At 37.8% G+C, this 17,682-nt stretch overlaps 1 protein-coding gene across 1 annotated transcript in view; it reads left to right on the forward strand.

Moving 5' to 3' along the window:
* The window catches only part of LOC116716539 (cadherin-4-like), a 34,113-nt gene that overhangs the window by 12,919 nt on the left and 3,512 nt on the right, over nt 1-17,682 (forward strand). The window contains exons 5-10 of the mRNA XM_032557361.1: nt 6,051-6,195; nt 7,770-7,942; nt 13,991-14,128; nt 14,429-14,614; nt 15,785-16,038; nt 16,830-16,981. Coding sequence (XP_032413252.1) covers nt 6,051-6,195; nt 7,770-7,942; nt 13,991-14,128; nt 14,429-14,614; nt 15,785-16,038; nt 16,830-16,981 — 1,048 coding nt within the window. The remainder of the gene's footprint in view (nt 1-6,050; nt 6,196-7,769; nt 7,943-13,990; nt 14,129-14,428; nt 14,615-15,784; nt 16,039-16,829; nt 16,982-17,682) is intronic.

Consider the following 17,682-nt stretch of genomic DNA (forward strand, 5'->3'; position numbering starts at 1 on the left):
TTTAGATTGGCCAGTTAAACTACTCCCCCTCTCCCAGATTTCACTAAATCTTACACAGAAGCTGTTAGAGATGCTGATGATTTTAGGAGCAAGAGGGGCCCCTAACTCAAATTCTGGCCTCATATAGCCTTGGACCGGCCCTGCATGAAGAGTTGAAACCGCTGAACTGAGCACAAAGATGCACAACGGGAGATTTAAGTTAATGCTGCTAATGTGGCTTTAGTAGCTCTTCCATTTCGTGTCTGTCAAGTTTTTAAATACACAGAAACTGTTGTGATTCTTTAAGGGACGGGTTTGTCAGATTTTGCGCGCATTAACTTTGGCTACCTAAGTAGACAAAGCATGGTTTACACTGAGCTGCGCAAAAAGAACTAGTGCAGTGGGTTTTAAACTCTTACAGTGATATAGAGTTCTCTAAAGAAACATAATTCCTCACATGGGGTTGATGTAAATATCCATATAAGTCAGCCTGTATCCAGTTTGAGTGAAAGGAGATGTGCGCGATCTGTGCTGAGATCAAGCAGCGGCAGTGCGCGAGGAAACGTGCAGATTCACCAGCTGTGTGAATGGTCCTCTCTCCCAACTTTAAATGCATAAACTACAGTATAAACGTATCTTTTAGGAATAAATTTGCTCCACCAGTGAAACGCTCAGAGCCAACAGAGATGCTTACAATCCGGCTTTAACGTAAAAAAATAAAAACAAAATTGTCTTGTTTTTTGTTGCATTATTAATTTTTCTAATAACAAAAAATAAAGCTGCGCTTGGCCAGGCTGGGGGGGCTAGTAAAGGATGGCGGGCCGCCACACTTATAATTCACTGGTGGAAACCCTGCAGTGGACCCCCAGCCTGGCCAATGCCTTTCTACACAATTCCACTCGATTCAGATTTTCTGCGCTTTTAGAATTGATGTCTGGTGTGAATTCCACATGAATGGAAATGACTGATTGGATTGTAAAGTATTTTGAAATTCTTGAAAAGCGCAATACAAGTCTGATGTATGAAATGTAAAAAAATATTTCATACACAAGGTTTGGCAATAGCAGCAGAGGAAGTGAACAAAGCCATTCAGTCTGTGTTGGCCACGCTTCCAAGTACTGAGGAATTAAAGTTGAAGCAAGAGGAATGTTTTATTTCTTGAAAAGATGTTGTTGAGTTCTACCACATGGTTGAGCTGGCACGTAACATACATCACAGCCAAACATTTCTGATTGGGAAAATTAAGTCAGTTTGGTTCAAACTTCAACAGAGTTCACACCTCCAGCAAGCAATCGATTTTCAGTATCTGAGGTCAGACCCTCTGAACAAAGGGCTGGTTTTTACCAGGCTGGTGGACTCCCAGCTTATTTATGGTTCAGTATTTCTGGAAATATAGAATTTTCCGTAGAATGGAATTCTAAATCATTCACAGAAAACTTGTGTATTCATGGATTTTTTTTCTTTCTTAGAGCAGATCTAAAATACTAGAAAGATAATGCAGCTTAAGAAGCTGAAATACCTAGGCACAATGGTATCTGGCATTCTATTGGCTGGCGTTTGCAATGCAGCCAATCCAGAAGCACCATGCATGTCGACAGATCTGCTCCTGATCTTCTCAATCACACACCAGCTTTGTGGCATCATCATCTACTCCTTTATTTCCTCTTAAATTTGCTCTAAATAAGGACTTTGTTTTTCTCACTATATTTAATATCCAACAGCTTGCAGAGCAGAGCTTAACCTTCTTATCTGTTGGAATGTGCACACGGATCACACTGGGGATTGAAAATCTGGAGTCACAGCAGGGTAATTTGCATTTAAGCCATGTGATGAATATTCATGTGACTGGATGTAGTTGTCAGTGCTCGGAGCTGAGATTGGCCTACATGTTTATTCATGAGGAAGGTTTTGCCTCTTTGAGCTCCCTGTGCTGATGCTACATTCCTTGTTAGGGAATGACTGATCAAGGCCAATCAATTAATAGTTTCAGCATCTTTGAAAATATTATGCTAAACAGATATATCATGGACGCCAGCATTTTTCTCACGGCTGTCATGAAGCTGAATGTTGTTTTACTAATTCTCTTAGGCTGTATATTCAGAAAGATATCTCAGAGGCAAACAATAGACAAATCCTCCCCAAAAACAGGATTTTGATGTGTATAACACATCAAAATCTACAAAATAATTGGTTCAGTAGAAAAAAGCATTTTGAAATGACAGAGCTAGAGTAGTTCAAAACCACATCTGTAGGGTCATCTGCAGAGAGAGTGGAGAACTGACACCCTCCTCATAGTCTGATACATACCTAAAGTATAGAGTTGCCAAGATGTTACACGCTGATTTCCAAAGATGGAATGCTGAAGATGAATCAGTACAGTATTTAGTTGAAATGTGTGCACATTCACTCAAATATCTGACATGCTCCCTCCTTAACACATTTGTTGTGTTTTTTTGTTATATTTACTTTTTGTTAAACTGTATTTCACTGCAGCAGGGGTGGGGTTTATGCAAAAATAATGGACATGAATAGTGTTTGTTAAATCCCTCAGCTAGTTCATCAAGTTTTTGGATAATTCTTTTGAAACGTTGAGGTAAGATTGTTTGCTGAGAACATTTTAATGGTCATATCTTTTTTATCATATAGAATTCACACTTTAAATAACTCAAAAGTTCCCCAGGGAGACTTGTTCCTGGTTTTGCCATGGCATTCATGTTAGTAATATGAATAAAAGATACAGATGGAATATTTTCTGTAAGATTGAATTCAAAATACTATTTCAGGTGAGAAGGACATTTGGACATGCCCACATTTATTCCCATTTAAAAGGCTAAAATCATACACAAGTATATCGCATCAAATACACATGATAGGACATTGTTATAGTACATTTTGCAAGAGATTTGTGCTGTTGAAATCTTGTGCAGGTTGGTGTTTTAACCTTTCCGATCTTGAAATAAGCCATTCCTCTACAAAAAATGAACTGTAAGTGTAGGACATTCATATAGACTGCCAACATGTCCAGGTCTGGCCACTGCAGCAGGTTCCACCTGAACATACATGTTAAAACCTAGAGCTACTGGCTACTGTTGATACAACAGTCCATGCCTCTGGAGTGAGAAAAGCACTGCTCAAGTTTAACTTTAATTGAGGGTGTGCAAAGAGAAAAACTTAGTTTTCAAAAACAAACATGATGTTTGCCAGAGAGAACATAGACAAAAACAATGTTTTATGAACAGATGATAATTATTTTGTGCATCAGGACAGAAGGCATGTTTGGCATAAATCAATTACAGCATTACAGGAAAAGAAACTGTGAAACCTGTGTGCCAGTCTGTGCAACTTTGAAGCTATGAGCTTCACATTTTAATGCTCTCCTATCTCTGCTGAAAGTGAGGGGCTGGGCGAGCTTTCCTGAGACAGCTGTCACTTTCTTTTTAAAAGGTATAATATGAAATGACACTCACAGTAAAACATTCAATATGTTTTGGGATGTCTGTCCTGACGTTTTAATATAACAGTACATGCCACATTAAAGATGAGGAAAGATTAGAAATAGCATCTGAACAGGGGTGAGAACTTTTGTTACTGTGTTCACCACAGCATTCACAATGACACTAGCACTAACTTTGTGATATAAGACAATTGAACAATATTTAATCCAAATACATTTCAATCTTATTAAGGAATTTTGTGAATGTAAACATAGCTATAGTTGTGAATCCAGTTTAGTTCATTGTTCAGGTAAACATCCAGGTACCAATTAATGTCCACTCCCTGGATGTCCACCTGTGTCAGTGAGGTGGGTCTGACTCTGCCTGGTGAAATCTTCCACCAGCTTCTTGGTTTAGCCTGCATTGATGATGAGACAGTTTTGGTGGCACCAGTCCATAGAGATTAAAGGGGAACAGTGGTAGTGGTAGCCTGTCACACATACAGCCTTGTGGAGCTTCATTAATATGTACTATAGGAGTATCATCTTTCAAGGAGGAGGATTGTCTTTCAAAACAATAGAATGCTGAAGGCTGCCCTCTCAGCCCCACATTGTTTGCGCTTTTTATTGAGCCTCTAGCGCAGGCCATTAAAGGACACAAGGACATTATGGGTGTAACCATTAAAGGTACAATGCATAAGATATGCCTCTATGCTGATGATGTGCTCGTAACGCTAACTAACCTGGAAGTCAGCCTACCTAATCTTCTTTCTTTATTCAAGACCTTCGGCACTTATTCAGGGTATAAATCAAATCTACAGAAAACACAGGTTCTCTCATTTAACTACCAACCGTCACTAAAAATTCAGAAAATGTCTAGGTTCAACTGGCACAATAAATCTATAAAATATCTAGGAGTTAAAATTCCTGTAGAGTTATCCAACCTTTTTGAATGCAATTACATCCCACTGACAGTAGAGATTAGGGCGGATCTACAACGTTGGTCTTTATTACCCATGAATCTACATAATCGAATAGATATAATAAAGATGAACCTTTTACCAAGGCTTCTTTATCTTTTTCAGGCTCTGCCTATAAAGGTACCTGACAAACAATTCTGCGATTGGGACAGAATAATCTCAAATTTTATCTGGGCTAAACAAAAACCGAGAGTAAAAGTCCAGACACTACAACTGTCAAAAGAAAGGGGTGGATGGACTTTACCACACCTAGAGGACTATTACAGAGCAGCACAGATGAGAGTGTTAGTTGGTTGGTGTGATCCAACATGTGACGCTAAATGGAAAGAGATAGACCTTTCTTACAGTGATATACCTCTACAATCCTGGCTCGGAGATAATTGTCTTATTAAAAAACATACAGATTCTGACCTAATATCCCTATGGATAAAAGTACCATTGGACATATGGCATGAAATATTAAAGCAAGTAAAGATTGAAAGAAGTGCTCGAATTCTAAGATGGCCTGCTTATGATAGAGATGTTCTCCCTGCAAGAATGGATAAGAGATTCACACAGTGGTCACAAAAAGGCATAACAAGTTAGTGGAAGATTACAAAGAATAGTGAATTTAAAAGTTTTAAACAAATTCAAGATAACTATAACCTGGAAAAATATGACTTTTTTAGATACATCCAGCTAAGACACCACTACAATAAAAGCATAAAATTTTGGGAGGAGGATGAGACAGGTATACTTAAAATCCTATTAGATTCGAGCAACGGCAGACCTCTCAAAAAAACAATATCCAAACTATACTCATGTCTACAAACGGAGAGAAAATGTAATACAACATATATTACGGTTAAATGGGAAAAAGAGGCCAAAATAACAATAACTGACGATGTTTCTTTAAATATATGCAATTCTGTGATTCACACGTCAAGTTCTGGCTTGTGGAAGGAATTTTCCTGGAAATGCAGTACGTGTTTTTTGTTACAAAAGTAAATATTGTAACCATACTGAACAGGCAAAATGTTGGAGGAATTGTGGAAATGTGTCTGCAGGACTTTTTCATGTCTTCTGGGAATGTATTAAGATTGCATCCTATTGGTCAGAAGTGATAAAAGAAATTAATACTAAAATGGACTTAAATTTACGCTGTGACTTTACTGTGGTTTTCCTGGGTAATTTACCCTAGGAACTGAAGAAGCCTGATAGATATCGCCTACTAATATTATTAGCGGGCGCAAAGAAGGCTATAACTCGCAAGTGGCTTGATGTGGAACCACCTTCAAGTTTGGACTAGAAGGACATAATTGAGGAAATCCACGCAATGGAGAGACTGACTTTGTCATTAAGACTTGCCACTTATAAATACAATAAATACTGGAAGAAATGGATCACTCAAAGTAGCTTGACACCAACCATATAATTAATGTAATTACCTATTTTCTTTTTTTTATTTTTGTTGATTATTACTCAACTGCTTCTGTCAAACTAGTGGCTCTGTAATTTTTGTTAGAGGGGGGTCTAACTGTTCAATGTATGTATGTGTATCTATAAAACTGCTAAAATAACAAAAATATAGTTAAAAAAAACAAAAGAATGCAGCGACTGGAGGAATTTCCAGTGTTTCGCATGATCTTCTTTGTTGTGTGTTTTTTTTTTTCATGTAGTTACGAGCCCATGCTGTGGATCTGAATGGCAACCAAGTGGAGAACCCCATTGACATCGTCATCAACGTCATCGACCAGAACGATAACAGACCAGAGTTCACACACACCATCTTCAATGGTTCTGTTCCTGAAGGATCTAAACCCGGTACAGTGAAATCAATCAATCAATCAATTATATTTATACCGCTAGGAAGATTTGGTTACAGTGAGGTTAGTCAACACTAAAAAGGATGCAAATATCCTTAGGCACAGATGTTTGCATCAACCCAACAATAAATAGAAATATAACCTGGTCCTACATGGCCCGGTGCTCAATGCTTTAAAATATTAAAAGCCATAAAAAACCCCAGACTTAAATACAGCAATCAAGCCTTTCAAGGCTAAATTACACCAACCTTAATATTGAATTGAGTTTTTTTTGTTTTTCTTTTACATCATGGCAATTACATCAGATGATTTCTCAAGATACTTCATAGATGGATTTATTTGAAGCCCTACTCTGTGCAATTTCATTTCAAACATTCCATTTTAATAATATAGTGAACTGGTTAAAATTACTAAAGAAATGACCTGAAGTAAGCAGTTGCTGCTGCTCATAAATCTATAAAGGGTTTTAAAACCATTTCAAAACCATTTTAAGTTACTCTCCTTTGAGAAATATTGTTTTATAGGTGGAAAACACACAACTGCCAATAATGGAAAGTGTGGATAGCCCAGCTTTAGGTTATATTAACTTTACTTTTTTTTTCTTTTTAAAAAAAAAAAAAAAAAGAAAATATAAACAAACCAATGTTTTCTTTAGACTCCACAGGCCATTAGTGTGTCAAATGTAAAGTTTATTACAGTAATGTGAGTAAAATACTAAACAGGTCTAGTTTTTAATGGTTTCCAGGATAAAAGCCTCCACTTGCTAGAACATTGCACATAAGTTAATACGAATTAATACACAGTACAAAAAACTTTTTTCAGGGCATTGAAATTGGATTTAAAAGCCATCTAAAGGTGTGGGTTTTTTTGCATTAAAAATCCCGATTCAGGTTTTTTATGCAAAAAATTTTATTGGTTTGTTGCATCATGAATGTTATTGGTATGTTCTGTACAGAAGTGTCTGTCACTGTTGATTTTCTTTATTTTACCTACTATACACTGTAAAATATTTTATCTGCATTTAGTTGTCTAATATATTCTACTCTTTATGTCAAATAAATTTAACACATTTTATATTTTGAACCCAAACGTATAACTTTGTGAAAGGTAAACTTAAAGTAGTAAGTTGTGTTAACTTTTTATTACTTTTGTCTACCCTCCAAGAGTTGAATAAACTAGAATTTTTAGGTTTTTAGGTTTATTTTGTTCATGCAATTTGAAACAAGAATTTAACTTTTTCTAATGTAAAATAAGTAGTTATTTTAACTTAATATTAGAGAAATATGTGCTCTTTAACTAGGTGGGGGCAGTTTTTTTCTTGCATATTGTGAAATAATAATTTGATTTAAATTGCAGCAATAAGTTAAAACTCACAATTCAAGATTAATTAACTTAAAAGCAATGTTTACACAACTTGTCTCTTGTTAACTTCTTGAACTTTAATTTCTGAGTTAAAATCAATATAATTTTTTTGCTTACCTAAATTGGCTTGTCAAGGCAGCAGGTGGATTTCATTTCAATTTAAACCACCTTCAAATGTTTTACAGTGTACCTACTTGTATGTTCCTGCAGGATCATTTGTAATGACAGTGACAGCAGTGGATAAGGATGACCCAAAAATGGCCAATGGAATGTTGCGGTACAAGATACTTTCGCAGAATCCCCAAAGCCCATCATATAATATGTTTACCATAAACAACAGGACTGGCGACATCATCACTGTTGCTGCAGGCCTGGATCGGGAGGTATGTTGGGCTTGTGTTTGAGTGGATGTTCTGCAAGGTCCTGGCTCCTTTTTCATTTCGTAATTGTTTTCATATGTAGTTGTTACCAATAAAACCCAGCCTACTTCCACTTTGTCCCCATAAACAGGTTATTATGCAACAATATTGGTTTGGCTATGAATAACTATTAATAAAGGCGAAGGGCAGTTATTATTAAAGTTTGTGATTTTTCATAAAAATTAATAAGTTGGAACACCACCTGATTATCAAGAATTATTAGCCAAACCTGCCTGGTGACTTATGGTGCTATTGAGCAATAACTGACTGAGTGAATTTGTGCTCTCGGGTTCTCAAACATCAACTTCTGTACACTTATACAAAATAAACAACTTCTCTGTAAAATCCATCAGAATATAGTAAAATACTTAAATGACGTTAATGTGTTAACTTAAGTTCGGGAGCTGGGCCACACCCAAACCACACCTCGAATTTTCTAGGCTGCCTATTTATACTCTGTTCACCCATTCATCTCAGTCTGTTACGTTTCGTCAACCGTCAAACCTGTTACTCTTGCTATGATTACAAATCTACAAATTTAACTCACCACAGAATGCGATGTGGTTATTCAGCTCTACCTTTCTGATTTAGACGATAATCTTCAATACACCATGTGTTGCCGAACATTCTCCTCTTCCAGTAATGAGACAAACTCCAAGTCGCAAACGCCTGCGTTCAGTTATCTTTGATACTTGAACTTCGTCTCCACTTTACCGTCAGTTCAACATCCGTCCAAGGGTCATCCTTCACATCCAAAAACATTCCAGTCCCATGGCCGTAGACCCAGGGCCGGCCCAAGCCTCCCTGGGACCCTAAGCAAAATTTGGTTTTGGGACCCTCTAGTTCTGCTAATAATGTGGACTGGCTGCAATCAACAGTCAGATTATTAGATCATTCACACATAGGCCAGTCGTGATAAACAATAAATCAATTAATCACACGATAAATGAAAGTTATTGACCTCATTTTAATTTATCGGCTTTATCGTTTCTTCTTGCCTTTTTCTCTTTCTATTAATGACAACTGGATGAAAAAAGGCTCAACTCCGGTGCTCTCCATTGACCCTCCCCTCCTCATTTCCTTAGTGCCCAGCTCACACTACACAATTTTAGAATTGTTAGCCGATCGTCGGCTCATTTTCAAAACCTGAGAGACCACACATTAACCGACAGAAAATTGTAGGCCTAACGGTTCGATCGGGTTCGATTGTGCCGTGTGGTGTCCAGCCACACGTCAAGAGCAACACAGCACAGAAGAACCGATTTCTCTCAGAAAATCTCGTCAAAACCCACTGTATCACATGTGAATTTCGAGTAAACAAACACGGTTTACGACATATAAACAATAGCGATAGTTTGTGAGCTTATTTTAAGCGATAAAAGATGTAACAAAAAGAAAAGGCATTGGATAAAACTGCGGTAGCAATTCCACTCTAATTGCTCTCTTTGTCATTTCTGTAGATATTCTTTGCACGAAATGTTGAATAAACATTAATGTTGTTTCCGCATATCATATCTGATGTCCGCTGGACTTTGGGTTGCGTCGTGTCAGCTGTTTGGGATTCCCTCCGTGTTTTCCCCTCAGAAAGCACAGAGGGGAATCCTTGCTTTCTGATTGGCTACCTGTCACATTCAATAGGCTGCATTCTCGCTCCCAGTCGGGGAAGACCCACACGCTGCAGTGATAAACTGGCTAAGACAATCCAACATGTTGAACATGCCTGATTTAGATCGGAGCAGCCACGAGGTTCTACCGACTGGACCCAATCAGTCGGAACACACCACACACTACAGCAGTGGTTCCCAAAGTTTGGGGCGCGCCCCCTAGGGCAGCGCGGGAAGCAGTATGGGTGCTTCCCGCACCCATACTGCGGGAAGTTTTTGTTTTTTGTTTAACAAAAAAACAAAAACACGAGACTGTAGGTAAGTACGACGATTCTTTCGATGAAGGAATGCGCAAAATATCTTAGAAATTCAAGAAATATCTTGAATAAAAGCAAAAAAAACAGTTACACAAAGTGTTTCACTGTAAAGATGGTTTGTAGTGTGTTTTGTTGCAACCTGAAGTGTGAAATAAACTTCATTGGAGTATGAAAACAAAATATGTGTATAAGTTTATGTCTGGTTGAATGATGTGTGTGCCCAAATGATTTTCTTTTCTTTTTGAAGGGGAGAGGGTTATTGTAATCCATAGGAGGGCCCAGAAAATCTTTGGGAACCACTGCACTACATGATGCAAGCGACAATCTTAGAACGTTGGTCGTTCAAAGATTGTCATAAGGGGAAATTCGGGGCAAGAAAAACGTATCGTGTTGTTGAACTGGGCTTAAGGGAGGAGTTAACTACTGCATCAGGTAGTTGGATATCTGAATCTAATGATTATTGAAGGGCAATATAGTATACAGACTTCATAATCTGCACCCTTTTGGTTGAATGTAGTTTTTATTTCCACTTTAGTTTTATGTTGTTTAGTTTTTATTCAAGTGCATTTTTTGTTAATGGAGACTGAGAGTCCATTTTATTTTTGTTTTACCAGTTGTTTACCAGTTTCAGTGTTAAGTGTTCTTTTGAAAATAAAGTGCATCTATTTTTGGCAGGGTATTGCTTGCATTATTATGTCATTACCATTAAATCAGTTTTAAATGGTCTTCAAACAATATTATCGTTCATCGCAATAATCTTTGAGACGATTAATCGGTCAGCAAACTTTGTTATCGTGACAGGCCTATTCACACACCTATTATAAACATACTGCATCTCTGACAGTGATGTTTACATTATATTCCATATGCATGTGTATATACAGTACAGACCAAACTTTTGACACACCTGTGTCAAAAGTTTGGACACACCTTTTAATTCAATGAGTTTCCTTTATTTTCATGACTATTGACATTGTAGATTCACACTGAAGGCATCCAAACTATGAATAACACATGTGGAAATATGCACTAAACAAAAAAGTGTAAAACAACTGAAAATACTGAAAATATTGTAGTTTCTTCAAAGTAGCAACCTTTTGCTGTGATTACTGCTTTGCACACACTCTGCATTTTCTTGATGAGCTTCAAGAGGTAGTGACCTGAAATGGTTTTCACTTCATAGGTGTACCCTGTCAGGTTAATAAGTGGGATTTATTGCCTTATAAATAGTCTTGAAAATAAAGAAAACCCATTGAATTAGAAAGGTGTGTCCAAACTGTGTGTCCAAACTTTTGGTCTGTACTCAGTTCAGACCAAAGGTTTGGACACACTTTCTCCTTGAATTCAATGAGAAAGTGTGTCCAAACGTTTGGTCTGTACTGTATATATATATATCTACAGTATATGTATGTATGTATGTATGTATGTATGTATGTATGTATGTATGTATGTATGTATGTATGTATGTATGTATGTATGTATGTATGTATGTATGTATGTATGTATGTATGTATGCATGCATGCATGCATGCATGCATGCATGTATGTATGTATGTATAGGATACATTTGATCAGGATATATTTATTGGCCAATTTATCGGCGCCGATTTCCTTAACTTTGGGGGATTGGTGATTGGTCGATACTTACATGAAGCCAATCATATCCACTGATCTTATTTTCGTCAGCAAAGGTTTAAAAATCAACCTCTGTTCTCTTCTGCTCTACAGTGAGAGGTTTTACTGCCAGACTGGCCCACCAGGTCATGTCTGCATGTTTGCAGTTAACAATATTAACCCCACTGTTGCCAACTCAGTGACTTTCTTGCTACATCTAGTGACATTTCAGACAAAAAAAATTGGTATCTGCCAAAATCAAAATCTGCAGGTTAGGCTTTTTAAAGACGGTAATCGGCGATCGGCCACAAAACCGCAGTCGGTGCAGCCCTGCACACATATTCATGACATTCTTTGATTAAATTAATTTCTCTTAGGAGTAATTACAAGAGATAAACATTTAATTTATACCAGGTGAGTCTTTCTCACTTGAGAATGTGGACCGGTACCGGTTTGTGACTTCAAACAATTTTAACTGGAGAAATTCGCATACCTTATAAGTTGATGTAAAAATACTGTTTGTTTTAGATACATAAAACATTTTCAAACACTTTATCAAACATGTTTTAACGGCAAAAAACCTCAGAAATACAGGGCCAACCACTAGAATCAACTCATTTAAAGTTAAAACTCAGCTTCACACAAATACAAACATTGTAGCATAAATGTTTGGCTGTTGAACTGGACCGATCAAGGTTGCTATCAAGGTAATTTTCCAATTAGCACCTCAGCAAATCTTTCTGATAAACATTACATTACCAATACACATTAAAACATCTCTTTATCTTGACATTTTCTCTATTCTTCCTCTTTCTTTTCTCTCTCCATGAAGGATAAATAATTTTTTGTGACATTGTTTTAATAACTTATCTTCTACCGATGATTTGGAGGTCTGCACAGCAGCTCATATTACCGTTCAGTGCGGTACCTACCGTGGCCACCAGCATCTCTGGTGACGTTATGTCCGCCTCCACTCGCACCGATTGCTCCCCTAGTTGGGAGCCAGGTTGTATTACACTCTCTGCCTGCATCCTCTCTGCTTGAGATTCCCAGCTCTTATCTGTACCGTCATTTCATCCTCATCCTCTCAAGCTTCACAAAGTTTGCGAACAAACATCCCTTCATCCCTCATCCTGCCATCCCTTCTTCTAATCTTCCTTCTACCTTTCATGTCTTGTTGGCTCATGTGTATTTCAAAGCTCATAAATCCAGTTCCGCCAAGACTTCTTACTCCATTTTCTTCCGATATATCCTTTTCCCCTTCACTCCTCATCCACATCCACAAATGTTTTCCTAATGTCACTAATGCCACCGCATTTCTCTCAGTCCAGTCCTCCTCATCAATTCAACATCCTTCTTCAGTTTCACCTTCATTTCATAATCAAATTCTAAATTATGCTGATGGCCATTGGCAGGAAAGATCTTCCGCAGCGATCTGTTCTATACTGAATCTGAAGAAACCTTTGACAGAAGATACACTGCTTTCCCAAAACAGTCTCATGAATAAGATGGTCAGTGTTGTTGATAATTTTCTTGATTTATGAAGAATCCTTATATGCATAGTCATTTCCAGAAGTTCCACCATCAATCAATCAGTCAAGTTCTTTTGTATGACACATTTCAGCAAACAAGGCAGTTCAAAACGCTTTACATCATAAAACGACACCAGTGGATAACAACTGTGGAAGAAATATTTTTGATGTAAAAATTAACACGTTTACTACACTACAAGAAGCACAACGATGGGAAAATGAGGGAAAAGTAACTTTTCATAAGACTTAAATGAAGAATGACTGATGGACTGGCAACCTGTTCAGGGTGACCCTGCCTCTTGTCTGTTGACCGCTGGAGATAAGCACCAGCACAGGGATAAGCGTGTATGGATGGATGGATGGTCATAGATAAAGAATAAGGGCTGGAATAATAGCAGATGAATATACTAATCTGCTAAAGTGTTAGAACATTGTGCGTTCCATAGACAGTTCTTTGTTCAGTTTCTTTGCATTGTATTTTGTTGACATAAAAAACTAATAAAGATCTAAGTGAAAAATTTAAGCTGTTATTTTTATGGCCAAGGGATTGATACACGATACACGTCTAGTCCTCTTGTTATGTTGGCATAAAGTAGCATGTGGAAATTACTTAATGAACATTCAAGATGGCAAATGTAATAAATGTTTCTAGATTAATACTACACACAGTCAAGCCCAAAATGATTCATATTTAAATTTAAAATTAGTCTCATTCAACCAAGACATTGTTTGATTACGAATCAGACCGGCATTATCAAAAGATTAAGATTATTAAAATCATGTCTTTGTACTTATGTACATATTGACAAAAACATAAATCACAAGCTAATATTTCCTCTTCTGTGGGGATATATCTGCATCCACAGGACCATTAGAAATTCTATGAAAATGCAGATGGATAATTCTCCCCATTTTTGACTGTCTTTGTTTTCTGTTTATTTCCAGAAAGTCCCTCAGTACACCCTGATCATCCAGGCCACTGACATGGAGGGAAACCCCACCTACGGCCTTTCCAACACTGCCACCACTGTCATCAGGATTACTGATGTCAACGACAACCCTCCTGAATTCACCACAGATGCAGTATGCATACACACACACGCCTGCAAGCCCCTCCCCCCACACACACAGAAGTAATTATTTGCTAACAGAAGGGAAAATAGCACTTAAGCTCTCTGAGCTTTTATTCACAGTGTGAATAGTCAATTCCAATATTTTCATCTCTCCAAGAAACAATGAAGAGCTTCAACTGAAAGAATGTTTGAAGAAGCTGCCTTTTCCACTGCAGTTTCTAGTAATAGTTGCTTTCAATATTTTTACTACAAAGCATGATTTCATTGCTGTCATTCTAATGAAATGCATTGTGTTTGTCTTTGTTTCCAGTTCTTCGGTGAAGTTCATGAGAACAGGGTGAATGTAATTGTTGCTAACCTGACTGTGACAGATAAAGACCAGCCGCATACGCCGGCCTGGAGGACAGTGTACCGGATCATTGCTGGAGACCCCGCAGGGCACTTCTCCATCCCCACTGACCCCACCACTAATGAGGGCTTAATCACTGTGATCAAGGTAGGGTATGATGCTAAAACATCTCTCACACAGAAATTATAAAACATGAGCAGTGACTAACAATCACATGAAGTTTTTAATGACTTACTGTGTAAACAAACTTATTCACATATGATTTCAAATCATTGCTGATTTAATTGAAAGACTGCAACTTCAAAATTATGTTCTTTCAATATTATCAAAAAACTGACAAATATTTGTGCACATTTGTAGTAGAGATGCAGCTAGTGTTGCTTTCTAAAGTGCTGGTGGTCTTAAAATGTTTTGGGTTTTTTTCAGAATAAAAACTAATTGCTAGAAATAAGCATTCACATCACTGCCAGAACAATCAACACAAATATTTTGGGAAGTGACAGAAAATAGATTACCTGCTGACAGTGATGGCATAGTTACTTTGAAAAAGTAACTTTAATTGGATTACTCCTTGAAAAAGTAACTTAGTTAGATTACTGACTACTTGATTTGGAAAGTAACTAAGTTAGATTACAAGTTATTTTTTTAGTTACTTTCAGCAGCTGCTAACCACAACGCTCCTCCACCTGTGAAAATTACATTGAGCTTTGCCAATACTTAATTGAAAGTTATTTTATAATCGGACTCAAAATAGTTCCTGTTTTTCTTGCAATAAAATGTGCATCTCTCTCCTCCCTCCATTGTTTTTATTTCTGTCTCAACATGTGATCAGCTGCTGCTGTCGCATAAAAATGGTGGTCACTCCCCAAGAGGAAATAAAATTACATTAGTAAAGAAAATAGTAATGCACAGTAACGCACAGTGATTTGGATAACTTTAATCTGATTACTGGATTTGAAATAGTAATGCGTTAGATTACTCATCACTGAAAAAAGTGGTCCAACGTCAGTAACTTGTTACAAAGTAATGCGTCACTGACATCACTGCCTGCTGATGTCACACCCACCAGGAGTATAAGATTAGACTCTGGGAAGCTCACTGAAGCAGGAAAAACTAAATTCCAGCATTTTTCTCCTGATACTTAATAGTGAAGTTGTTTTGACAAGGTTTTTAGTCAGAAGGTATGTGAGTTATACTTTTTCAAAGACCATAAAACAAAAAAGGGGTAGTGTATTGTACATAAATGTCCAAAATGCTTGAAAATTTTAGTAATATGAGTTTGGAAAAGTATGGAATTTTTCTTTGTTCTTGTGCCAGCCGGTAGATTTTGAGTTGACACGTTCATACATGCTAACCGTGGAGGCAGAAAATGAAATCCCATTGGCCCGCGGCATCCACATCCCTCGTCAGTCCACAGCAACTGTGTCTGTGAGAATCCTGGACATCAACGAGAGTCCAGAGTTCAGTCCCAACCCCAAGACTATTAAACTGGAAGAAGGTTTGCCAGCAGGATCTTTGCTCACAACTTTCACTGCCCAGGACCCTGACCGCTTCATGAGGCAGACTATCAGGTAAGGAAACCACAAAGTAGCAAATATGTGTTGCATTATAGTATGAAAGACCAAAGAAAATGTACTAGTTGAATGAGTTACACCAACTGGGTGAAAAATTAATGAATTTTTCACAGTATATTCATAGTAATACTGTGAAATAAATGTGAACATGAGGCTGCACAGTTATTGGCTCACTAACATGCAGAGCCTGCAGGATTGCTGCTTTTTGTCCCCAACTTTTTTTTTCTTGATGGATCCCACTATTATTTTCTCAATGTAGTGCTGTGGTCTGTGTATTCTAGCAACAGTAAATGGTGGACCCACTGTGTTCACAAAAATATACAAGTGTACCTACATTAATACTCAAGCCCTCAAAGAGACAAGTTCTGATCAGTATGCTGGGCAGCTGGAGCGTCCTGTTTACATATTTTTATTTATTGTCTTGTAGCACTCTGTCAGGTTGTTGCTGCATCTCCGACATTTCTTCATAATACTGTCAAATTTCACCCGGACAGAACAATAGAAGGATGATCTAAATTATAGAAAAATCTAATTAAGGAAGGCCATTGTGATTTTTTATTTTTTGCATAAGAGCATGGAGGAAAGTGTATGGCTTCATTAAAAACAAATCTACATACTGTAGATTTATGTATATTGTGTTCAGATTAGTATTATATCCAGTGAACATGTTTTAATAAGTTGCGATCATCTCTTCCAGTCTCCAGGTTCTGCTTAGGATATATTCAGTTGCACAGAAACAAAAACTACTTCATATTGGCTTCTCAGGTTACCTCTCTCTCTGACCTCAGATACTCCAAGATCTATGACCCAGCCAGCTGGCTGGATATCGACCCAGTATACGGAAGGATTTCCACCATCGCCATCCTTGATCGAGAGTCTCCCTTTGTCAAGAACAACCTCTACAATGTTACTTTCACAGCTTCTGATAATGGTGAGACATGTGGATTGTCCCAATGGCAGCATAGGTCTATCTGTCTCAACCTGTACAACAGGGTTCCAGCAGTGTCCCATTTCTGTCCGAGCAGTGTTCCAATACTGTCTGAGTGGTGTCCCAGCAATGTCCAAATACTATCTGAGCAGTGTCCAAATACCGTCCCAGCAATGTCCAAATACTGTCCGAGCAGAGTCTCAATACTGTCCCAGCAATGTCCAAATACTGCCGAGTAGTGTCCCAATACTGTCCCAATAATGTCCAAATACTGTCCGAGCATTGTCCCAAGAGTGTCCCAATACTGTCCCAGCAGTGTCCCAATAGTGTCCCAGTGGTGTTCCAGAAGTGTCTCAATAGTATCCTGCAGTGTCCCAGTATTGTCTCCGCTGTATCCCAGTAGTGCCCAGATCCATGTTTTCTGATTAAGTCAGTGCCATTTGTGAATGTATGCCAGAACCCAAGGAGGAGTTTGTTAAAGTTTGAGATGTGTAAAAATGAAAAATCGCCAAAATTTGCCCTTTGACCCAATATGGCCGCCTCCCTGTACATTTTAGGAGGTACCTCAAAGAGACTTTTTTTCTTAATTTTGGAGGGAGATCTACCTATATACAAAATTTCAGATGTCTACAAACTATGGATTGTCCTATCTCACGTTAGGGGGTGCTGTAGAGCAGTTTGGCCACGCCTCCTTGCGATTCCACTAGAATCCC

Source organism: Xiphophorus hellerii, unplaced genomic scaffold (assembly GCF_003331165.1).
Source record: "Xiphophorus hellerii strain 12219 unplaced genomic scaffold, Xiphophorus_hellerii-4.1 PGA_scaffold_64__1_contigs__length_250000, whole genome shotgun sequence".
NCBI lineage: Eukaryota > Metazoa > Chordata > Actinopteri > Cyprinodontiformes > Poeciliidae > Xiphophorus > Xiphophorus hellerii.